The sequence below is a fragment of the Haemorhous mexicanus genome, chromosome Z (assembly GCF_027477595.1).
Source record: "Haemorhous mexicanus isolate bHaeMex1 chromosome Z, bHaeMex1.pri, whole genome shotgun sequence".
Taxonomy (NCBI): Eukaryota; Metazoa; Chordata; class Aves; order Passeriformes; family Fringillidae; genus Haemorhous; species Haemorhous mexicanus.
Window position 1 is genome coordinate 76,278,587 of NC_082381.1, and position 26,103 is coordinate 76,304,689.

The following is a 26,103-nucleotide window of genomic DNA, read 5'->3' on the forward strand; positions in this document are numbered from 1 at the left end:
CTGCAACAGGCAAGCTTTTTTACTGAGCAGTTTGTGATATCTTCCAAGTCAATGGCTTCAGATGATGTTAGCAGTGTGGATAACAAGCTTATCCTAGATCTGTTTAGCTTACTTGATCTGAGTTAAATTTAATTTGTCACAGCTGTTCAAAGTTCAGGTCATCTAACATCAAACTCCTCCCAAGTATCCTGATACATAGTCATAGGGAAAATGCATGGTCATTTAATTCAGGTTTACCACTCTCTGCCAGGTAGTTTTGATAAGCTTATTGATTCCGTGGAACCATAGAACAACCCCTGTTGTTTCCTTCATCTGACACTCATTCATCCAATTTGGGTTTCTTACCAAGAAAAAAATTTCCTGCATTTATTTGTCAGTTTAATATCAGTATAGTGGACCACAGTGACTGGAAATGCTTCTGTACTGAAAGGGACAAAGTGTGGCCAGGAGACATGCATACCATAGGAATGACTGTGTGACTGGACAGATTGTGTGACTGGACAGTTTTCAAAACAAAACATACACCTGTTTTTCTTTCAATGAATAGTCATATTCCTTTGAAAAAAACTTCTACCAATTCATCTTTTCCTCTCATGCAACATTAGGCAGCCAGCTAGTTGGTTAAAAAAAAAAAAAACAAACAAATAAAAGCCCATAATGTCTATTCTAAAACGCTGTAAGATGTACTCAGGTTTTCAGGAGGGGTGATGGAACTGAAATGCCCCTGATGTGTCAGGGAAGTCACAAGTCAGGCAGGGAAAGGAGTCACAGTCGGAAGGAGAGCAGATCCTTGCTGGACACCTTCTGTCAAGCAGAAGGAGGAAATGTGTCTGTGAGGAGCCCACAGAGAAGGAGCTGACTGGGCTCAGAAGTAGAAGGGGGAAAGATGAAGTGGGTAATTAGAGAGAAAAAGGAGAGAGAAAAAGTATTCAGATGGGTCAGATAAACAGCAAGATGTCAGGGACTGCATGAAGCATCTGAAATGCAGCCTTCATCAATATTTTGGCTGCCTTATCTCAGACTAATTTATTTTATGGACATGGAGAGCTGTTTCTGCTGATGTATTGAGATGATTATCTGGCAACTTTATTGTTTTTTGAAACAGGAATTCTCAATGTTTCTTGAGGCTCTGTGCTGGTTTTCCACATTTCCCTATGTTTGAAGACATGAATCACCAAGTCAGTATATCTCTGTGCTATCTCTCAGGAAATTTCCAGGTGATTTTTTTCTTGCCTTGAGCAGATATAGAAGCTATTGCTACCCAGTAGACTCACGGTCCAATCACATGTTGTGCCAAATGCCACAAAAAACAGGTTAGAAATTGTGGACAAGAGACTTGAGAGTAATCAAGTAAGCAAATATCTGAGTGCTCTACAAACTACTACTTACTACTCCAGAGCAAATTATAAAGACAAATAGCTGATTAAATTTATTTGGATTTTATTCTACTTATTTTCATCTGTATGCTATTCACAAAAATGTATTATTTGCTCAGGAAGAAAAAATAACCAAAACCCACAACCTGATATTATTTTTCCAGACAGGTGGAACATGTTATAAAGGTCAGGAGGTACTTTCAGTTAGTGTGTGGCAACTTTTCCCTCCAACATGGATACCCCCACAAGACTGCGTCTCCAAGGAAAGCCACTCCTGTTCTGGCTTGCTCTTTATTGCCAGCATTAAAGAAAGCAAAGCTTTATCCAGCTGAAGGTAAGGTTTATGCAGGGAAACTACTGGTAAAAACGTGATAAACAAAAGAGATGTTTAATCTGACTATATTACTGATAGTAAGAAATAATATCTGTTGCTTTGAAAGCGTACATACATATCATACATGCTGATAGTACTGCACTTGGTTGAACATCCACTTGCTATCCAGCCCTTTGTCCTTGTTTGCATCCAAGAATAATCAGAAGGGGTGGGACTGCCAGCACGGGTACCTGAATGGACTTGAAATATGTAAGCAAAGTTGTCATGGTCCAGCTATGCCAGAAAGAATGCTTAGCTCTGTAAGAAAAGAGTGTAGGAGACTTCTTTTATTCAGGAATAATCATAAGATTATCCAGTCATATCTCCACGGGGACTGCATGCAGAATGTCCTCATTGCTGTAAAGATGTGTTTTCTCTACCAGCTGCCTTTGAGAAAGTTTTGCTAAGGCAGAAGGCCTCTTTGTTCCATCGTTTGTAAAGAAACCAGCCTTGGCATGAACATAAATGCATGTGACAAATGTGACTGAGTTACCTGTGCTTACAGGTGTAGCTCATTACAATAATAATAATAATAATAATAATAATAATAATAATAATGACAATGACAATGTAAAATGATGATGAAGTGGTTCATGAAGTGGTTCTGTGTTTGAGAAGCTGAACACATAGATGAATTCTCATTACTTTATTATGGCTTTACTATTAATGCATATTGCTTTGATGTTTGAGTACATCAGACTCAACAACATGTTCAGTTCTGTGCAGAATGTTTGCTCAACTGAGTAGCATATGGTGGAAAGAAGCTGCTTTATTAAAAGAGAAGAATCATACCTCTTACTCTGTAAAGCTTAGACTGTATGTTTTGCTAATCTTAATCTACTCAGTGCAAGCCTATGTTTGTGTGGCTTTAAGAAAATCATATTGACAGTGTCAGACATAGTAATCCATGATTAAAATCGCTACTTTGGCAATTGCGCTTCAGCAATACTTTTTAATTCCGATGGAAATATGAAGTAAATCTGCCAGTGGTAAGGCTGGTGCCTAAGCAAGAGCTCTGTTGTGAGCAGTTGTGGCAAGTGCATCTCTGTCTAACAGAGCCTCAGGCCTTGATCCAGAGCCGACCAGATGCACAGTCTCATCAGCTGTGATGGATTTCAGAGCAGAGCTTACATTTGGCAGAGCAAGGTGCAAAGTATGTCCTGACCAAGAGGTGACACATTTTGACATATCCTCCAGCAATAAGCAAAATAAAGCGTAACATATCTTATTTACTCTGCGTGTCACAGGGCCTTATGCTGACAAGGGTGACAGTCTCCCCCCGGCATCTGAGCAGCCCAACCTCACACTCAGTCATGGTCCGACGGGCAGCAGAGCCGCTGACTTCAGCACAGACCTCGGCACCTCCCTCCTCACACAGCCCATCTTCATCACAAACACAGGTGTTGGATGGCACTAAGCAAAAGCACAGAGGAAAAACACTCAGGATAGCAACAAGTCACCAAAAAAACCCCCAGACTAAAATGTTTCTAGGAAATCTGTAAGACTGAAAGCAATTTTCTGGAGGGTGGTCAGCTTTCACAAGACATGGACCTGTTGGAGCAGCATCAGAGGAAACCACAAAAGTTATCAGAGGGCTGGAGCACCTCTCCTACACAGACTGGCTAAGAGAATTGTCATTGTTCAGCCTGGAGAAGAGAGGGCTTTGGGGAAACCTTATAGCACCTTCCAGAACTTAAAGGGGGCTTAAAAGAAAGATAGGGACAGACATTGTAATAGGGAGTGCAATGCTAGGACAAGGGATAATGGGTTTAATCTAAAGGAGATCATATTCAGATTAGATATGAAGAAGAAATTTTTTACAATGAAGGTGGTGAAACACAGGATCAAGTAGGCCAGAGAGACGGTTAAAGCCCATCCCTGGAAACATTCAAGATCATGTGGGACAAGCAACCTGGTCTAGTTGAAGACATCCTGGTGATTGCAAGGGGGTTGGACTAGAGGATCTCTACAGGTTCCTTCCAACCCAAAGCTTCCTGTCATTTTTTTCTTAACCTAATTCCCTAATTCTTTCAGTAACATTAGCTGATATTCAGGCTCAGTGAAAAAACTAGAAGTGGAAACAAATTGTGCACTGCTGGGGCTTCCTCTGATTGGAGAGGCTGATCATGCTTGTGGGAAAAACTTAAGGTGTCTCAGATGCTGTACTCAAAGACTTCTCTGATGTTACTTCTTGATCTGGTCCATGTATCTACTACTCTAGAGCTCAGAAAACTTGTAAGATGAGAGATCTGTCTTTGGACACTAACAAACTGATCATGCAAACCCTTACAACTGGTATCTATATTTTCATAGACAGGTTCATGAAGATCAAAGGATCTACTCCTATAAATAAATGTGTGCAGCTGTATCAGTGACATTCAGGTAAGAAGATTCCACCTGATATTTATTTTTCATAACTGTCTTTTTTTTTTTGGTGTTGTATGCAATTTTTTGCCTGTGTTTGTCTTTGCTGAAGCTGCAGACAGTTTTGACTTTGTTGTTGTTATTCTTTTTGTCTGTTCAACCCTGCTAGACAAAACAGATTAACTCCTATCTAGTAATCCTATTTCTTTTCAAATTATGACAATAACCATGCCTCTAGCTTGGGCACTTCTAAAACCCTAATTTATTAGTTCATATTTCCATTCCTGGCAACCCTTCATTAAATGCAATGTAGCGTAGGACACTCAGGGAAAATAAATCAGGGATTTGAAAACTTCCACTGCAGACTGATTACAAAAACCAGGAACTATTTCCTCTGAGGGAAGAAACCTCACCTTTAATCATTATATGAGAAACTGGGGATAGACAGTGAACAAACTGTAAAAACCTACAACAGTAACTGGCTTTCCCAGCTAGCATACAATAAGACTTTTAATTCCTAACCACAGGATCCTGCTGGGGAGACTGCTTGGCAAATTTCAGGAGAGGATTAGTTACTCCCGTGGGCAGTAAGCATTCCTGCAATTGCTCTTTTAAGGAATCTGAACAGGTAGATACAGTGAAAAAGAGTACAGCAGGGGTTTCACCCAGAGGAGAAAGTGGACCAAAAGGATGATTCACTTAACAGGGATTAGGAATAAGCTTTTCCTGTACATAGTATATTTTGTTACAATATCCTGCAGGGTTCTCTTTCCATGGTGGAATACTCCTGCCATATTTGGATATGAAACACTTGGCTAATGATTTGAGCCAGCTTAGCAGTGGTGCTTCTGGGAAGGACTGCAGATGCCGTACCAAGATAGACCAAGCTACCCAACTATGAATGTGTAAGTGGGGATAAAGATTTCCTTTTGGTCATATGAACAATTTTGCTTACAGTTTTGATAAATCTCTTACCATTGCATTTTTCCCATGAACGGCATGATCCACATGGTATTTCAGCTGCCTGAGGTACTTTGCAGTTTTCTACATCAGTCAAAGAGTATTTTCTGCCCATGCACTCCAAGGCATGCATCTTGCAAACAGTTAAAGGTGTGTTTCTCCTGGTTCTTTGATCTGTAGCGCAAGTGTCCAGAGAAGGACTGAAAACAAAAGCAGGAATTGCACTATTTAAATGTGCTTTATATTGGTAACTCTTAAAAACTGCCGAGGGACAGGAAAACATTCAGAGTCTAGTTACAACTTCTCTGTTCACTTAAGTATCTCCTAAGAGTGCAGCAAAGAACTCAAGACATAGACATGCAGAGAGTCCAGACTTCTTCCTTTTCCACAGCACGCTCAGCAGAGTCAAGATCTATCCCATCTGAAGGACAGGGATATTACCATCTTTTTGCCATTGACCTCAGCAACAGTGAGAGAGAGACTTTAGTTAAAAGTATTTCAGATCTCAGTTATTCTTTAATTTATGACACATGCATGAATGTAAGTACACATACAGAAAACATTTCTTATACATATATGACATATACAAACATGCACATACAATATTTTCTAAGTATTTTTTTAATTTTAAGGTGTTCAAATATACTTTACGATTTTTATTCTGGTGTCTTTTAAAATGCTCAGCTTTTACTAAATAATACCTTATAATCGACCACCAGAAACCTAAGATATTTCTGGAAATACACATACATCTCCACAGAAATGTTAAGGAAAAAAAATTACCCAGAAAAATTGCTTATTTCTCAAAATGCAGGTAGAGCCTTAACACCCACATAAATGAGCTTTTAAAACTGGTAATAACAATTCTTGGGCAACCTTAAATGGTGTTTGCTTTGGGGACAGTTCCAGGAAGTTGCCACCATTTGTGTTTTATGCTCCAAGTGTAGGAGGAGAGTAAAAAACCCTTCCATTACTTCAATTCCAAGAAGTTGTCATTATTTGCGTTTCATGTTCCAAGTGTAGGAGGGGAGGAAAAAACCCTTTTCCTTTACTTCTGAGTTTTAATCTCGAACTCCTAGCTTCTCCAGTTTTTCTCAATGCAATCAGCAGTATTTGTGTGGAATGAACAAAAGAGTGACTATCTGGAGCAAAGCATGCCTGTGCTCTCCTGGATGCATTTTGCAGCCATGGATAATGAACTTCACAGGGTACCAGAGAGCAGAGATAGACTCCCAGGGATGGAGAGCTTTGAAATTCAGACCCAAAGCCTCATTTTCAGCACAGCTCCTCTTTTTAAGCTCACAAACACTTCAGTTGAAACCTTTGGTGTCTAATAGGCCTATTCTGAACATCAACCTCAGCTAAACAGGTGCTCAATGGGGAGAAGAGGCTGATGAGGTACAGGTAAATGGCCCTAATGAGAAACAGGCAAATGGCCCTAATGAGCTTCACGAGGATCACTGAAGGGAAGGGGAATGCCTGTAGGAGGAGGGAAAAGTCTAGTAAGAATGCCAGGACTCAAACCTTGCTAACTTAATGGTCAGGCAATTAAGGTAACTTTTCTTTTTCTTTTCCTTTTTTCTTTTTGCTTTTTTTTCCCCTGTACATTAGGAATTGGATTTTGATCTATAAGTAAGGCACTAAGGAAAAGAGCCTTCTTCAAGCTTTGGGAATGGTTCTTAAAAAGATGACTTTGAAGCCTTGTAGAAGACCTGGCTTTACAAAAATTTTAAAATACCTGTAGCATAGTGCATCTTTAAGGTATTTAAAATATAGCATGGAGTTCATTAGCTACGCCTGAAAAGTTTGGTGCCTCTACCTGTGACCAAATATTTTTATGAACTCTATTATGTCTTCCACTTTGGTTAGCATCCTCAGCCAAAGGTTAAGGTCCCTTAACTGCTGTGCTGGGTCAAAATGACAGCTACTAAATCCCTAGTAAAGTTTGTTGCATGAATTTTCCTTAATCCTCTTTTGTTAATATAAAGAATGAGGCTAACCCTCTTATTCTGAGGCACATGAGAACAGACCAAGGGATATATAGCAGCAGGCACCTGATAAAGGAAACAGGTGCTCTTGTATGCATTGTACTGCTTGGTCATCTGGCTGCACAGTCTCTAGGATAGTAGGGCCCTGATTTTTATGTGGAAGTTATCTTTACAGACAGAAGTATAAGTAATACTCCCTGTTTATATATCATCTTAAAGAACAAAGTGTGTTCCCGGGGAAGCAATTGTATTTAATCTGTAATTAAATTTTTATTATATTTAAAATTGTTCAGAAGTCTTCTCTACTTGCCTATGTGATAAATCTCAATATCTGAGTCTTACGGTCAAACTCTTGCAGAGAAGGCAGCTTAATTTACCTAAAAATATTAAGATCAGACCTCTGCATTTATCTGTCTGCTTTGCAGCACTTTAGAAACACCCAAAAGAGGAAATGGAGCTGATTTAACCAGCTGCCAAAGTTTGAACCCGGGAGTTCAGGGACCATATTGCCAAACTCTCACTAGAGTTCAATGCCTCATACTGTCTTGAAAGTGATTTACATATTTACTACAGCTGGGTCAGCAGAATAAAGACAGTGGAAATCAACATGTTAAGTTGCATAAGAAAAAGTATGGCGAATCTTCACTCATAAGAGAAATTAATAATTTGCACTCATTGTTGAGAAAGGATATTTCCCAAGGCTGGGAATATCCCATCATTGCAATAAAATTTTTTTAGAGGCAAGGAATAATCCTTGTGTAAAGTGAATGTGAGAAATTCAATATGTTTTACCTGAAAAAAATAAGGTGAAGGATAAGAACAATATTCTACTAAAGCACATATTATGAGAAATTAAATAATATCTCTTAAGTCCATAAATATCTTCACGACCTTTCACCTGCAATAAGAGGTAGGAAACTTTTGGTAAAAAATTCATCATGCTGGGAATGATTTTAACTTCCTGGATTTACATTTGAGATGAGAAATTTTAATGTAACACAGTCCAAAAACTCTCAGAAGAGACATAGATGCTTTGCAAACAAATTTGAAGAAAAAAAAGAGGGGATAGTACTTAAAAGTTATCAAATCTCATCTTTCACTGAGGAGAAAGCTCTTAGCTACTGGAGGCTGAGGTTCCATCTGTATTAACACACCATGCTCTGGCCCCTTCCACGTGTTAGGGACAATTTACACAGAGTAGCTGGTGTCCCCCTTTGCCCCAGAAGATGGGGACTACATCAGAACTGGAATGGTCTCTCGTCCTGGTCGCTCCTGAGCTGTGCCTGGGAATTATACAGGAAATGGCTCTTGTCAAAGGTCTACCAAGAAGTGCTATAGCAATTTAGCTGCTCTGGTGCCTAGGGATCATTCCTGTGCTCTCACTGATGAGGACAGATGTAGCCTAAGGCACCCCACCAAGAGGGACAAATTACCAGCCTGTTCTAGGGTTTTTGTGCTGTTATGGGTAGTCTCTGTAGCTAGTCTCTTGGAAAGTGAAAGGCTGGAGGAGAGGTGTGAAACCATTGTGTTCCTGAATTACCACAGGAACTCTTCTTGCTCCAAACATTCTTCAGAGGAGAGACTACTGCTGAAAGTCACTGCCAAAACAAAGCAAGTTAATTCTGCTCTCTGAGGAAAGATCGGACCAAGATCTGCTTACATGTTTTACCCCTACAGCCTTAGAACAGGCTGGAAGATTAGTCTGCTTTGACAGCTGATGATTTATATGTCATTAGATGCATTATTTCAAGACAGTGAAATGATGGCATGAGGTAACAAAAATTACTGTTATCTATATTCTTGCCATTTTAAACATAATTATAAAAAATAGAAACAGGCAAGTAGTAGATAAATTACAAATGAAGCTTCAAAGCATAGCTAAATGTAATTCACTTAACTGCCAAGGTTACTGTGACTCTGCCCAGGGCCTTCCCTAGCCCTGACTCCCCTATATTCTGTGTAACTGAATTCAATACATACATAAACCTAGAAAGGAGTTGCTGATCCATTTAAATAACTCTTGAGAGAAAAGAGCAGGACCAGATTACTTGAAGCATTTAGGTGTTTAAACATAGGACTAGCATTAGATTGCAGAGTTATTACAAACCTGGCACTTACCTTTGCACACAGGACAATGGCCTCTGACCCTAGGGAACTACCCAGTGTATCTGTATCTGAACTAAGCTCACCAATTTTAATTTTGAGATGTTCAGAGTGCTAATCTTGTCTTAAAATCAGAGTCATGATGCAGAGTATTCTTGGTCTATGTGCCTGATGGGAAGTACCCATACTCTGCTGAAAGTTCTACCTTGAAATCACTTGAAACATCTTCACAGTTTCTTCTTCCTACCACACATGGGTAAGACATATTTGGTCTGTTATCCTGAAGCTTCCAAACTACTCAGCTCAGTCACATAAATCTGGCCAGATTTCATAACTAGAGCCCACATTATAGGAGTGACTTGATAGGAGACATCAACCAGTCTATGCAAACCAGCCCAGATGCTGGAGTGCTGAACTCACTGGCACATCTGTTCATCAGTACCATTTGGTCTCAGGTGTCTTCTTGTTATTCCTCCACTTTAGTTCTCTTCCTTTTGTGTCTCTCAAAGAACTGAGAGACTTACTCATTTCCTAACATTATTTCTTCTGCATTGCTTATTGCAGAATATAGGCTTAGATTAAACAGGAAACAGCAAACTCTAATCTGCAAGTTATGAAGTCAGGGAAAGTGACATGACTGGTGTGTGAAAACTGCTGTGTAAATGTGAAATGAAATTAGATTATTGTGCCTTTCAAAACCCCCTAGTCTCTCAGCAGTAAAAAGAAATATGCTTTATTTCACTAGCTTATTGCTTTGATGGTTTGTGTCCCAAGGGCCTCTGTTGTAATGTTTCCTCAATCCTCTAAATCTTGAAAATATAGTTTTATCTTTTTTCATCTGCTTCGCAGATCAAGCAAAATTATGCTTTCACTTTCTGTCATCCAACCAAATTTTAGCACTGCTAAAACCCACTGACAGTTCTGACAAGGCAGGTAAGTGATGAAGAGGACATTGACTGAGGTGTAAAGCAAACCAAGTATGTCTCTTCCTCATGTAAGTAAAGTTTTCTCCTCTATCATAGACTAAAAACTTAATAAATCTAATTGGTCTTGAATGAAGTGAGAATCTAATTGCCAGATTGAGTCTGAACTTACCCACACTCATAGGGCATTTTGCACACACATTGTGACTGATGTACTTTCTCCCATGGCTGACATTTAGGCTCTGCCACTTCTGTTTTCACATTGGGCACTGAAGTGGAAGAACACACAGATATAAAGGGTCAGAAAAACAAGATCTGCTGTGAAATTATCAGTTGACTTTAAAAGGCACTGAATTATATAGTCATGACATGAAATCACATCCGACATGGTCATTAAAAGTATCTACTACAGGGAAGTAATCAACAGTATTAAAAAGATATGATACACTTTGCGAAGTTACTGTTCAGTAATTTATCCATGGGTCACCAGCCAGATGGAAAGAGACGGGTACTATGCTAAAACTTAAACATTCATCTCATTTCTGCAGTAGTTATTTGTTTCTGCTAAATTTAGCACTGCTGAATCATAGCTGGGAATAGTTTTGTTGTTGGGTTTCAGAATTATTGACTTCACTGTTGTCACTAGAAGAGCTAAGGATCCAAAACCCTATGTCAACCCAAATACCTTTATACACTGATGGTAATGAAAATTACAAGTTCTATCATCTGTCTGCAGTTTGTACCAACTTTTAAAATAAAAATAATATAAATTATTGGGGAATTTTCATGATCGCAGGTGTACAATTCTTTAAGTAGAGAGTTGTACTCCAAATCTTGCTAAACATGTCTTTGTAGGTTTCTGGGGCATGTTAACAGCAAGACCTTGCTAAATCCATATGGACTTTGCTAAATCAAATTTCCAAGGAGGTTTTATCCTGATTTTTTTCAGATTGCTTGTCTGCTAACATGAAAATTTAGTACTATAGATTGCCTTTCCTAAAAAAATACCTCGCTTACAGATTAAGACTTGCTAAGCAAAACAGACAAATTATCATAGAAGAAGAAAAAAAAAATTAAAAGAAAAAGTAAGAATTTCAGTGCATTATGATACAGACAACAAGCATAACCCTGTCTTCCTGCAGAGGGGAAATTTTCACCAAAAATCACTGCATTGTCTTTATCTCCTGGGTAATTGGTTGCATAGTGATTAAGCAGTCCCATCCAAACTTATGTATACCATTGTGTCTGTGAAAACTTATCTCCATAATTTTTACCCTTCTTATCTCATACTCCTTGAGTTTTTAACTGTTATTAATTCAATTGTTGTTCTTTTCTTTTTTAACTTTTATACTAATATAATGCTTCCATACGGCCAAGCACAAGCTGTTTTTCTTTCTGATGGAAGCATTTAAAACTTTCCAATTATTGCTGGAATTTGAGAACATGATGTTAGCAAAAAGAACAAAAACCAAATGGAAATCAGTCACTGAGGCTCAGTCTAAGTAACTGGTAACAGCAGTTCAGCACTGCTGCTCTGGCAGTTTAGCAGCAGCAAGTCATTTATGTACAGCTATGCCATTCCTTCAGAATCACTACACTTCCTGTTGATGTGTTTATGACAGCAGAAGACTTACACCAGGAATCTCACAGGACTGCTGCCTTTTGAAGTCTAAGCCTGACTGTCACCTTCTTTTTTCTGCAGTTGAGGCAATGTCAGCAGCATTGGCTGGTAAGGAGACGACAGAATAAAATGTAGGAGATGTGCCTAGTCTCCTGCAGCAGTGCCTGTTGTCCCCAGTCAAGGGTCTCCCCAGGTGAATATGTGGGACCTCAGGTGAAGATGTGGTATGCTTGAAGCACAAGCAGCTTGGGTGCCTCTGTGTCACGGATCAGCACTGCAACAGTGCTCAAGAGAAATTCTTGTCTGTCTTCCACAGCTGGAAGAGGTGAGTTAGAGCTGCTTGAAGCTGTAGCCTATTTCTCTTTCTGCCACTGCTGCCCATATCAAACTAGAGCTTAAACAGTATGAACTTAAAGCAGCATTTTCCCATTGCTTTCAGTTCCTGGATATGTAATTCGTATCAGCTGACTGCCAGATCAGCAAAAGTAGTCACCCAGCCCTGTCATCCTCTTTCACAAGAGGCTCTAGTGCACTGAACAGCTTCCAGATTGAAAAACTCTGAGGTGTAGTTCATATAGTGGTAGTGTTATACAATGTGTGAAAAGTCAAACATATTTTGGTGGCAGAATAGACATCATAAATCCCAGGCAATCTCTTAAAATAGATAGTGACAACACTCAATAGCAATAGGGGAGTGGGAAGCAAAAAGCTTTAATGAAACTTCAATGAAATGCCTTCAGGCATCTTGTTTGGACAGACCACAGAAAACACACCCCTATGCATTTCTTGCTGGTAATGTAAGTATGGCTTCTCTATCACTATCTCAGCAATAGCTCTTTATATATCTAAACTTCATAAAGCTTAGTTGGAAAGAAACTCCTGCATTGTACTTGAGGACTGCAGTGGCTTACCTGGTCTCTTGCACTGGATAGTCTTCACATCAGGAGACCACTTGAGGCTGGGCTCACACAAAATAGAGTGTGCTCCTTCCAAGTGCATGCCATGTGGACAAGACAGAGTTATTCTCTCACCAATCTCGTACACAGGTTTCCATGGCTCTCCTTGCAAACCCCCCTCCAGCTCAGGCAGCAGACAAGCGGTTTCTGCGGATGGAGGCATTTGAGACAGCTGCAGTAAATCAGTGGATTGCGCAAAGCAGTCATGCATTTTATTTTCTCCAAAATTCCTTTAAAAATTGAATGGAGAGGTTAGCTGACTTTCCTGTAGAAAGCTATCAGTCAGGATATTAACTCATCACACCAGTCAAACATGCAAAACTAGGGACACAGAGCCAATATATTCTCCTACTGCCTGCAGGTGCAGCCCTAACTATATGAGGGCTTCCCTCTCCTCAGGACCCATGTTTCTGTTGACAGTTCCCATTAGGCAACAGCTTCCTAGTAGATGGATATGGGACCCTGGGAGAATATGTGCTGGTATCCACGGAGATAGCCTTAGAAATAGATGTTATGGGTGGTTTCTAATCCAGCATTACAATATCTGGATTCACACTAGATGTCAATTTAGACCTGATTACATCTAGGGAACTGGGAAATACAGGTGTGTCTTTTCCCCCCTTTGTAGCTAGAAAGCAGGATGCTCTGAGATGTTCCATTGGAATTCAGAAATGGAGCTGTAGATCAAAACAAGCATCAGTCAGACATACCCTGGCAATATCTCTCTCCAACTTGCCACTGTAAATTACTGCGACACTTAGCAACAGGATCACCAACAAGAGAATATCCATGTTTGCATGCATAAACAATGTTTTTCCCAACTGGGTATGAGTTTTCAGCATTCTGAAAGAAAATGAACAGGTGAAATTTTGGATATAAAATACAAGAACTACCAGCAGCACTCTTTGATTCTGGAATGCAGTAGCTGAGGACAGTGAGAATAGTATTGCTACTCTACAACACAGTGATGAGATAGTCTGGAATATTGGGGGCAATCCTGGTTATCAAGTCACTAAATATGATCAAAAAGGGTATGAAACAGTGCTCTCTTGATGGTGTATAAACAAACTGCAAATATGGCTATTATCAAACATTCGCAGGGCAGGATAAGATCTTGAACAGCCTTGGCCTGGGGGGAGATCATAGTGATTGCATTGGTTTTGCCAATTTTTAGGATGGCATGTTATCAGCTTTCTAAAGGTTAATATGGACTTGTAGACACAGGGTTTTTCTCATTTTATATTACACTGTCTTCTAAAGAGAGATCTTACGAAAAATTGAGACTACTCCATGAATTGCAGGGTTTTACATTTAGTTTGTGAACCAAAAATATCAATATAGGAGATACCTATTGATTGCAAAAAAAAAAAATCACTAGCAAAAGAAGAAGGGCAAGATTTTGGATCTTGCTGTAGGTTGCAGTTATGAAGAGGCAACTAATGAATTTTGAACTAATCCTTTTATCTGTTTATTGAGCAAAGAGAGTTATGACAGCCTGATAACATGAAGAAGGCATAATCCATTCCTCCAAGGGAGGAATTAGTCCCCCTTGTCAAATAGGCCTAAGCTATGGTAAGCCAAGTACCTTGCCAAGTCTTCATTTCACCAGAAAAAGCAGAATAGTGAGTTACAGAGGGAAGATTCCTAAAATCTGTTTTTACAGAGGGAAGATTCCTAAAATGATTTTGTTATGGAATTCCTGAATAAGAGCATTTTTCTATGTAGTTTGTTGTGATTTTATATGTAATCCATGTGGCTCAGTAAAATTTTAATATATATATGGAATAAAAGACAAGTAGATGACTTTTCTGTGTAGGTACCATGGGCCAGTGAAGCAAAGATCTTGTTCTGATTTTGAGGGTCGGGCTTCTTTGGTTTTATTTAACTTTTAGTTTGAATAGTTTTGGATACTGTCATGTAAATGTCAGACGGTGAAAAATGCTGCAGGAGTGGCTATTCACTTGGTCAGATATTAAGCTTGCCAAGAGAAATACAAATTTGCAAGTGAACATGTATATTAACTGTAGAAAAGACATTGTAGGTAGGGATAGAAGAGATAATAGAGCAATAGAAATAACTCACTTGAACAAATCCATTTTCTAAGAGAGGAGGAGGTGAACAATATTCTGTAGGATTTACGGACAAATCAAAACAGTGTGGTTCAATCAAGCTATGAAGCAAACAAAAGTACAGTTTAGTTTGAATTTAGTTTTCTTTCCTTTCAAAATGCTACACTCCTCAGTGAAGCCCATGTTCAAGACTCTTATGCGTACATTTACATCATGATTATATTGAAATCAGGCACTGCCAGGCTATCCAAGAGAGTGGTAAATAGAATGCTGTCAAGTTTTCTGGCTCTTACCCCATTTTATAGCCTTATCTTCTATGACATTCACAGCTTCTGAATTTCATTTTCTTTCAACTTAAATATTAAAGCTCAGTTCATGATCTCCTTGAATTCAATAGTTTATGCACCCCTCTGAAACAAATTCTTAAATCTTTCAGCAGTTGTCTCCAAGTATTTTTTATTACTTACCGAAGATGCTGCAACTCTTCATCTTCGCATGCTTTGCTTTCATGCTGCTCTCCCAGGCAGGTCTTCCCACCACCATGTGGGGAGGGGTTGTTGCAGGTTCTACTCCTTGATTTCCTTCCCCCTGAACAAGGACTCCAGGAAGACCAGCAGCTCCACTGTCCATCAACAATGCCTGTGCAACATTTGGGAATATTTGGTTTAATGTGAAAACTACTCTCTTTAAACCACCCTTTAAAGCATTCCTTCTGAGAGGTTTTAAAGGCACAGGCTGCTCAAAGCTAGTGATTGCTCCAACTGTGCCCTTACAGAAAATTCCAGATTTTAATAATCTAATCTTCCATTTTTACCCAGCTTTGACATAGGTATAATTCCACAGAGGCTATGTATTATCCGTGTCTGAGAGAACATAAAAACAGCTACCAGCTACTACTAAGTATAAAATTAAAAAGGAAAATTTTTTAAGTCACTGATAATTAATATAGGATAGGTACCTACTTATAGGTGGTTGCATTGAGCAGTTAGTATTGTCCACTGTATTCAACATTAATAATAAAACCAGCTCTTTGCTAAGGACTGTTTAGACATGCTAAACAAAGACTCAGGCTTGGCATGACCCTCCCCATGCTGTTTGTTTGCAGTGATGTCTCACCCCAGCAGCCACTGCATGGGTGTGCAGTGCAACAGACAGACTCTGGAAGCAGGAGGGCACATTCTGCCACTTCTAAATTCTCACAGGTTAAAAGAGTGCTGACCTGGCTGATCTTGCACGAGGGTTCCCAGCTCACAAGCTGCTCCAAAGGTGTAAGGCTTGCAGTAACACACGCACTGTGTTCCTTCCACGGCTGCCTCGCCACCATTCTGGCAAGGCTGACATTTGCAGGGATCATTTTCAGCCATATATTCTTCAATGGCTTGTTTTAGGTAGTGCTTTTTGACTGAGGAGCAGGGCACTTCCTTTACCAGCTCAGATAATGGTGTTAGCTACACACAGTAGGAAAACATGCATATTAAATAGGTATTACTGTAATATAAGAGTTTATAAGCACATTTCATCATGCAAAATAATTTGTGACATATGCTTCTGCACATGGGAGTTAGCATATTAGATGCTCTAAATTGCTAATTAGCTAAAATCTTATGTTAGTATTTAATGTTAGCCTTTTCATGAAAAGCCAGTCCTGCTAAAAAGGATCCTTTAAAGCTACTGGTATGTCAGTCATGTTTAAACATATTTGAGGTATGAGAATGCAGGTGAGATAAAAGTACAACACAGACCACCAATGAACTTGAATTCTTGAATTCTCACCCAGATGTTCCCAGCATAAAAAAAATGAAGACATTTAAAGAACTCACTATGGCATTTCATTGGACAGTGATCAGAAGAGAAATTGAAGTTATTTTGCCTTTAAATTGATTACTTTATGATATTATATGCTTTACATTTAGCCAAAAACTTCCCAACAGAAATATTTGGGGTTTTTACCATGTGGATAGAGTATGTGGGCAGTTCCCAAAAGGGACATAGGCTAGGTAGTGGTGAATAGGGCCATGCCCAGCTCTGAACTGTCTCACTTGGAGAATCTCCAGTTATGCTAAACTTCTGGATTCAAAGTGAAGGAGGAGAAGTAAAAGGGATATGCAGAAGTTGGCAAGTGAAGTGAAAGCCACACAGACATGCCCATATGCATTTTGGGAAAGGGGCTATCTCAAATTCGGTCTATCTCCAATGCTAACATGACCCTCTATTCCTAACCAGAACTCCACTTAAGTCACTGAAGGCTGGTATTGACCTGTCAACAGACTTAGATTTCTGATGCACCTGATCATATTAGCTTCACAGCATTTTCTTCCTGAGCATTTTCCTTTTTTACAAAGTGATCTGAAAACAAAATGAGTGTAGATCACAGCATGATTAATCACCAGCTGTAGCTTACTAATTTCTCCCCTTAAGGTGATCCCATCTGCTCACCTTTGCTTCAGGAAAATAGCCTTACCTTTTTTTTAATTACTCTGGGATAGTCTGTCACTGATGCAGCCCACAAGGTATACATCCGACTGTTCCCAGCAGGATTATCCAGGTCTAGATAACTAAGGCCAGCAACAGCACCTGGGCTTCCTCCTTCTATGTAAGGGTCTCCTTTAATTTTATTGCCAGTGCTTCCTGCAGATTCAGGATAGGAAATACATAAAATGTAGGTGTTGCTATGATTACAAATTGAAATAGAAACAATGCACACAAAAACTCTGCTAGAAAGTAGTGAAAGGACTCACTGGTACAGTTCAACCACCCGTGCCTACACTGATCACATATAGGTAGTATCTATTTTTCCAGGTGTCTTGGCAGCTCTAACTTAGGGTGTTCAGAAAAGTGCTATTTTCTGGGAGAGCATTAGCAATAATTGACAGCAATAAGTGCCAGAGAGCCTTTTAAACTTGATGTCTGGGTTTAGCATATTAGGACAGAATTCATCAAAGTTATCAACACCTGCTCCTCATTTTGACAGCTATTTAGGATGAGATGAGAGATGGATACATGACAAATGTGTGAGTCACCATTGAACATTTACCTGAAGAAGTCAGTAGCAGTTCATCCAGTTTGGTGCATTCCTTCTTCTTCTTTTTCACAATGAGTGCATTCCAGCCTGATGAGGTACACTTGTAAAAGTCTGTTATGCTGACACCTGCAGATAATCCATCCATTAACAATACTGTACACAGAAAGTGTGTTGGGATTAATTTCTGAGTTTTCCACTGGCTAGAGAGGTCAGGATCTCTCTTTATGAGAGACATAAAGCTCTTCATCCATAAGCTTTAGCAATGTGTGGATCTTCCCACTAACACAAATGCTAGGTAGTTACCTCCTAGTTTAAATGTAGTAAATTGCTAAAGCTTATGGATGAATGCTCAGAGGTGTGAGGTGTATCTGGGAAGAGTTTACATTGTCATTTATTTTCTCACCTCAGCTCCAACTGATTACCATTATAGGTGCCATTGTGGCATTTGCTCTGTAATTTTTTCTGCTCTACACAGTTTTACCCAACCTTGATCTCCATGTAACCTTTAAGCTTTAACATTGTGTGAGAGTTATATTCAAGTTCAGCCTGAGGAGGTCCTAAACTGACTATAATTTTTTCTATATATACCCAGAGCACTGCAGGTCACAAACATGGATCTAGAACTAAATGCTGTGATTTGAGCCCATTTTTTAGTCATCTTTCTTTGGATCATGAAGAGAATGTAGTAACTTGTAAAAGTCTGTTACTTGATTTTAGACATTAGCTGGAAAAACATATATATAAATTTTTATTCTTGATTACTGACTTTGCTTTCTGCAACAAACACTCTAGTACTCTACCTTCTGCTTTCATTTTGTCAGTATCCATATAAAAAATAACTTTGTAGTGTCCTCCTAGAGACCCAGAGTGTAAGAAGTGTGTCCCAAAATGTTCAATAAGTCTTCGGTAGACGCTGTACTCATAGACGACTGGAAGGTTGAACAGTTCCTTCCAGAAAGGCTCCGCAAGAGTGAGAAAGTCTGGGCGGTTGTTAATAAACTGAGCAACTTCCACGCTGTTCTCAACAACCATCAGCTGCTTACTCTGGGGAAGGAAAAGCCATCAGTCATGCTCCATGTGACTATCAGAGTGGCTCCTAATAGCCAGATGGCACACACCTTCTACTGGCAACTAACCAACAGCTTTATAGAGCTGTTAGATATGTCTAAGCAACATAGTAATGCAAAAAGAATACCCTGAAGTCATGAAATATGGTTGGACCTTTACTTATAATTGCTGCAATATCTTTGTTTTCCTCCTGTGTACTTGAAAACTAGCATAAGGAGGAGTGAGATCTCACTCTTCAAAGACAATGGTGGCTTTCAGAAGCCTGGCAGAAGAAGGTTAACAAGCTTTGTCTGACAGCAAACCACAGGCAGTACAGCTGTTCTTTGCACCCTGTTTTGACTAGGTAAGACTTTTGTTGGAAGGGGCTCTAGCCATTTCAAGGATGCTGCTTAATTATAAAATCCAACATGCCTCTACAATACTGTTCACTTTAGACTCTCAAAGTTGCTTTTGAACTTGGTTATGCTGAGTCTCAAAATATGTCATTTTTCGTGTCTGCTTGGGGGCCATAAAATGCATACATTTGTTACTTCATTTTATTTTCTCTAAGATAGAGGTTGTACTTCATAACTGAAAATTACTCTCAAATTATTTATCTAATGCTTCTTTTAAAATAAGTTAAAGGAATAAGCACTGTGACCTTCTGGCTGTTAAAGACACCAGATTTCTCTCTTAATGGAGTTCTACTAATGGAAAATATATTACAAAATAAGTTAATTTTAACCACAGAAGTATTTCAATCTTTTTGCTCCACAATACTGACCAAGATGTAGCAGGGAAAAGGGGACAATAAACCACTTGAATAAAAGAAAAAGATAAATCAATTATGAGAAGAAGCCAATTATTTCTTCCTTAAATAGGGAGAAAAACAGACAGTATATAAAAATTACTAATAAATAGGTAATAGGGAGGAAGTAGAAACAACAGCCAACTCCTCTGGATTGATAAGCAACCCAGTGATCTCTTTTTAAAGGTTTTATGGGATATTTACTGTCATGCACTTTGTGACAAAAATGTCTTTATAAAAAAAGCATTTTCATCTCACTACAAAAACATGTGAGTAAAATAATGAAAATATTTATGCAAAGTACTAAGCTACAGGGACAAGTTATACATACCTTTTGCAGATTTTTAGTCTCTGTCTGCTTGTATTTGTTTGAATTTTCATACTTCTCTACGTGTTTCATATAAGACCAGGTGCTGTTGAAAAACTCATAACTAAAATCATTTTGAACTTTAACCTAGAAGGTGAAAGACAGACATCTTTATGAACAACTTCATGCAGGATTTTAAAACTATAACATATAGAGTAAAGCAAGGCCTTTCTGATGCAAAATAAGCTGATGTGTTTTTCAGGCTGAATCCATTATAGATTTCATAAAAAGTACTGCACACTATTGAAAAAGCATGGAAATGCATTCACACACACACACACACAACATATATATATATATATATATATATATATATATATATATATATATATATATTTATATATATATATATAAAAATAAATCTCAAGTATTTACACTATGCAGTAAAGTAAAGTACATTATGGATTGTTTGGCATGCTTCTGATAAATGTGAGACAAACCAAATCACTGAGACTGACTTCAAACAAAACATTTCTGGAAGATCTACACAAAAAATGCCAAAGCCCCATATTTCACCTCCAAAAAGCATTCCTTAGGGTGATTCAGGTCACTGCTTATGCTAAGGAGATTAGCTTTACATTCAGTCTAACTGTGAGAGATTTAGAAATCACATCTAAGAAATTAATCTCTTTTTTTTCCTTTTACTTTAGCAAGATACACAGTAATTTATATTTCAAAATAATAAGCAACTGCAGAGAGGGTACAGGTGTCAGTGAGCTTTGTTTAGGGAAGCATACCTGCCAAAGGCCCCTGCAAACTTTGCATCATTCTCCCATTTAATCCTGACCATAAATGCAAAGCTATTCTTAAAGGAAACATACCTGAAAATTATAAGCGAGAACACTTTCACTCAGCCTGTAGTATTCTCTCCTATCACCGCTAAAGACCTTTCTGCATTGCCCTCCAAAGCTTTTTGTATGAATGACTCTTCCCTTAGTCTCACCAGTAATAATATCAAAGCTACAAGAAGAAAAAATATGTCATTAAGACAGAGACAAAAATTACAGAGCCATTATAACTGAGTGCTGTATCTGCAAGTCATGATCACAGGCTTATTTAACCACGGGGTTATCACCTGATAGACTTTAATACATGCAGAACTGCAGTATACATAGCATGTTACAGCATTGAAAGGGAAATGTTGGTCTTGATTTGTCAACAAAAATTAACATGTCATTCTTTTTATAGATTAAGACAGTTATATCTATCTCAACTGATTTTAAGTTCTATTGTTTGAACAATTACTGCAACACAGGAACAACAAGACATCCATTCCAAAATGAGGCTGGAGAGGGGGACGGTTATTATATTTGAGGCATAGCATACCAAGTGATAAATCAACACCAAAGAAACTTAATTACTTGACAGGTTGTAGTTCAGATGTAGAAACAGAAGTCCATTTGAATCTAGAGTGCTAAATTCAACAGCAATGAACAAAAAGAATAAACATTGCTGGCTCATTTTTTCTATCCTGAAGGTCATGTGTTACTAGTTGAAATTTGATTTAATATCTTAGTAGCTGTCTTTCAATGGCAGGAACAAAACACTAAAAGCTTTATTCAGTGCTTCAGGTCAAAGGACCTGTACATCCTGCACTGAACTGCTGGCATGGTGGAAGAAGTTGTACTGAACATTTTTGCATATAGGATGTTTTACCATAAGCCCAGAAAATCTATCTGTACACCCAGAGCTTGCAAATACATCAAAATGTCAAGTGCATTTGGTACCAGTACTACTGAGCCTGGCACAGAACATTACCCTGCTCCTGTAAGTTCTGAATTCAGAGGTGTTTTGTCAATATCGCATACAGTTTTCCTCTCTTCACATCGATCTTCATCTGCACCATCATCCTCACAGTCTTGATCGCCATTGCACACTAGGGATCTGCTAATGCACTGACCTAAATCAGGACAAACATGCATGGAAAAAAGAAGTGTTTCTTAGTTTAAAAATATATCACCTAACATCAAAGCAGAAGTCCTGTTAATCTACTACATTAATTATCATATTCACTCCCATGATGAACAGACTGTGTTCATGAGGGCTTATGAAGCATTAAAAGCAGACATAAAGAAATAGTGCATAGCGCACTCGAGAGAGTCATAGCCATTCAAGACTTATGATATATCACTGAAGCAGCTGACTTCTAGATCTGCTTCCTAAGCTTTCACCCTTTAGTGATTAACTGTGTTTGTCTCCCTAGTAGAACCAAAGAAGTTTATCACGGTCCTCTATGATAAATATATGCTGACGAGATAATGTGCTCCTCCGTGAAGCTATGGGAGATGCTTGGATACATTTTATGGAGCATTAGTTTTTATGATCCAGGTAATTTCATATTTGAAAATAGCCTAGAACAGCTGCAAGACATCAATGTAAGGTTGCATTCCTTAACTACCTCTTTATAATGAAAAAAAACCCTGTTCTCTGGGACTAACAAGGCAGAATGACTTAGAGAGGGTACCAGGACTACAGCATATTATCTTCAATGCTCCGCAATACTCCAGATTAAATTAAAAGCATGCATAGTTGAGGCTGGAAACAAAGGAAACATTCACCTGAGTCAAATTCATCTGTAGATCAAGAACACTGCAAATACATTACCCATTTACTGAATTTGAAAGATAACAAGGTTATTTTCTTAACTTCATGAGTGGAAACTATTAAAAATTATCTTGGATGGTACCTGAGAAACACCTGAACCGATCACCACAGCCATCTTCTGTTGGGCATCCCCTTGTGGGGGTGCATGGTCTTGTTTCAAAGGTATGCCCAGAGCAGGGATTTCCCCCATACTGGCCATAAACTGCCACTGTCCGTCTCCTAATCTGAATGCAAAACAAAGTATATTTTAGGAAATACAAATGCAAAGCCAGAATAGTTTGCTACTGTGAAGACACTGCTACTACTCTAGACATTCAGTACTTTTTCTGAGAACAGCCACACCTGGTATTACCATCATAAGGTAGCAAACTCTCAAGTTCATAGAAAGACAACACTTTAGTTTCTAATGTCTTTAGCCTGGTGCATGAGCTTGACTTGGTTTATTCAAAAATCTAATATGTAACTGAAGTCAAGAGAAAGCTGCTAAGAAAATTGAGATTTTTACATTTCTAATAGGACTAGCCATGCCTGATATGAATTTCTTAATGTTTTTCAAGGTAAACAACATCATTAAGGAAGATAATAAAATCTTGCATCCAGTAGGCTAGTTTTTTGTTTCTAAAAAAAGTAAGTACTGTCTGTTGCACATCTTCGATATTGACTAATCCCTCCTTAATTGGTATAACATCAAATAAACAAGAAGGAAAATCAAACACAAGTGTCTTGCATATCTAGAGTTGCAGTGGAAAAATTATCAACTTATTTTCATTGAAGGTAACACTTTGAAACCAAGTTTTCTTCCCTTGACATGATGCCACCAATGAAAAGTCAGTGGAATTGGTACAAATAAGCATCAGCTGAGGAATATCTGTGTTTACCAGACAGCTAAGCTGAGCTTTTTGAAACTATCACCAAAATAAAAAGAGTACAAATTATTTTACAACATGAACATCATAGCTCTGAAAGGAAACATATTGGGACAGACTAGAGGATTTATCTTAGTTCTTTGCTCTTTGGCCTTCTTGTTCTGCTGGGGATTTTGTCTGAGAATCTCATTTGGGAGTTGAATGTTAGAGTGGCTTCTTAATTACTGGGGAGAAAATTATATGCTAATGAGGTTCTGAATACAGAAAAGATGTGTACATCTATACCTGTTTTTGAGTACAGCCATTGCACTCGGACCAAGGGCCAAAAGAATTCCAGCGGCAATGGATTGGAGAAGGGCTGCTCCGGTATTGGTTTTTGAATTAAAAATAAACAAACAAAAGCCAATCAAAACACAACAGAGAAAAAACAACAACAAAAAACCCACCCTGCCCTCCCCCCAAAAAAAACCACAAAAAAAAACAAACAAAAGAAAAGAGAGGGGAAAATCATGAGGGATTTCCATCCATAAGCATGAGTGCAAAACTTCCCTAAAAGGCAAAGCAAACCTTCAATAATAATTAGGATATGACCAAGTTTACTATAAAACAACTTGGATTTGCTTTTCATGTGTCAAAATTAAATCAGTCCCAGCTTGGCCTTTCTGGCCATTGGAAAGAAGAAACTAGACACATTCACCTAGCCTAAAGATCAGCAACAAAACAAACTGCTAGTTTCCTTGGGAGGTTTTGGGGGTACAACCTGTCCCTGGGACTGGGGCTGGCTTGGGGTAAGCTGTGCTGTGTTTCACTGACACAGGTTGCTGTGCCTCACACCACCACTGTGTACCCTCTTCCCCAAGGATGGCTGGATCTTCTGGGTAGAAATTAAAGGACACCATAATCCCTCACTGTTGTTGTCACTAGTGGCAGTGCCAGAGATGACATCAAACAGTATGTATTTCTCAGAAAATTCAGGTTGTATTTCCCAGGAAATATACCTGATGACCCCTTGAAACCCTGCCTCACATCATGCACCACAATTACACATGCTTAAGTTTCAGCATGTATTTTATTAAACAAATATTCACCGGGAAAGAATGGGAAAGAAGCCTGAAATTTCCAGCAACAGAAAAATCCTCAGCACCTGAAAAAAAAAAGGAAGTAAAAGCAAATTTACTTTGCTTTTCTACTTTTTCCTGCCTTTTTAGGTCATTAGTTGTTCAAGGTTTCTGCAATCCATACACTAGTCAGCTTTAGAAATAAAAGGAAAATGTCACACAGATTTTTCAGCTTTGTTGTGCAAGCTTAATTTTAAATTTTCTTCTTTCTTGCAATACTGTCCAATTACTTTTTTTCAGCTATTTATCTGTATAAATTAATATTTCATTGCACTTTTCATATTCACTTCATCAGTACAATTTAAGTAATCAATTTTCTTACCTTCATGTTAGATAAAATACTCAGATATACAGCAATTACCAGGGAAAATGCACCCTTAGCATTTTCAATTTGGAAGTCAAAGGAGTCAGTCAGTCTGTCTGTTGCTGTTCGTCTCCTCTCATTCTGCCTTGCTACCCTGCTTTTCTTTCCCTAAAAGGGTTGAATATTGCCAAGGAATTTTAACCTTAACCCATCTAGTTCTCTCCAGGGACGCAGCCTGCTTTGGGAGCTGCTCAGTATTTTTAAGGCATATAAATCAAGGCTTGGCTATATTAACAGGGGCTGGCAGAAAATTATGAGCACTTACTGAAAGAAGAATCATCTTTTCTTTATTTTCTCATAGTTTCTTTCCTCTGAACAAGCCTTTTGAGAGATCCCTGGCCACATGCACTACACCATGGCTGAATTCATGGCTGCAGCAGGAAGAACTGCTCTAGGATAAAGCTGATGTTGCTAAGGTTTCATTTTAAACAAAAATATTCATAATCCACTTCCAAAGCCTTGTTGATTTTTGTGTATCAAATTTCACAGTGAAAATCAGTTTAGGGATCTGAATGCAAGTTTTGGTCAATTCTGGCCTGTTTCTGTATGTTTTTTGTGGAGATACTCATAAAGAAATAAGAAAACATAATTTTCCCTTTCCTTATCCTGCCATGTCCTCTTATTTTTAGTTTTGATTTTTTCCCCCCACTTTTCAGAACTGATCCACTGGAGTAACAACATGAAAATGCCAATGAAAATGCTGGGGAAATTTACTTTAATTTATCCTAGTGTACCCCAGATAAAGCCCTCATGGAAAAGTAGCACGCCTCTGTGAAGATGCCTCATATACTAGATCTCAGCTACTACACCAATTTTGAACTGCTTACACAGTCCTCAGAAAACGAAATACTTCATATCAAAGCATCACAATATGGTGAGTTCTAAGCCCTGCACTCTGTTGACATGCTCTGCTTTCCTTAAGAAGATGCCTCGATCTTGGGTCACACTACTCCATTCATGTGAGAGATGCCTATGTCCACGCTTCAGAGCCAATTTTGATGAGCCAGAGCCTGTCTTTGAGACTTTTCAGGTTTAGCAACTATGAATCTCTTTGATAATGTAATTCACAGACTTTCAACACTTCTGTACATATTTTATTGCTTTTCATCAAAATCCTCATGCTCCTATTTAATTTATGACCAATTTGTGCAGCACTGACAGTGATCATTTGCTT

General features: G+C 38.6%; 1 protein-coding gene across 1 annotated transcript; it reads right to left on the minus strand.

Moving 5' to 3' along the window:
* Nucleotides 1-1,423: 1,423 nt before the first annotated feature.
* Nucleotides 1,424-25,045, minus strand: C7 (complement C7). The gene is made up of 18 exons (XM_059873775.1): nucleotides 24,888-25,045; nucleotides 24,536-24,591; nucleotides 23,733-23,805; nucleotides 22,664-22,805; nucleotides 21,736-21,877; nucleotides 20,799-20,937; nucleotides 19,942-20,064; nucleotides 18,556-18,799; nucleotides 17,768-17,881; nucleotides 17,195-17,361; nucleotides 15,953-16,181; nucleotides 15,201-15,372; nucleotides 14,747-14,834; nucleotides 13,375-13,507; nucleotides 12,620-12,811; nucleotides 10,260-10,356; nucleotides 5,089-5,273; nucleotides 1,424-3,162 (listed from the first exon to the last, which is right to left on the minus strand). The coding sequence occupies exons 1-18, from the start codon at nucleotides 24,891-24,893 to the stop codon at nucleotides 2,975-2,977; spliced, it is 2,490 nt and encodes an 829-aa protein (XP_059729758.1). The 5' UTR covers nucleotides 24,894-25,045; the 3' UTR covers nucleotides 1,424-2,974.
* Nucleotides 25,046-26,103: the final 1,058 nt, after the last annotated feature.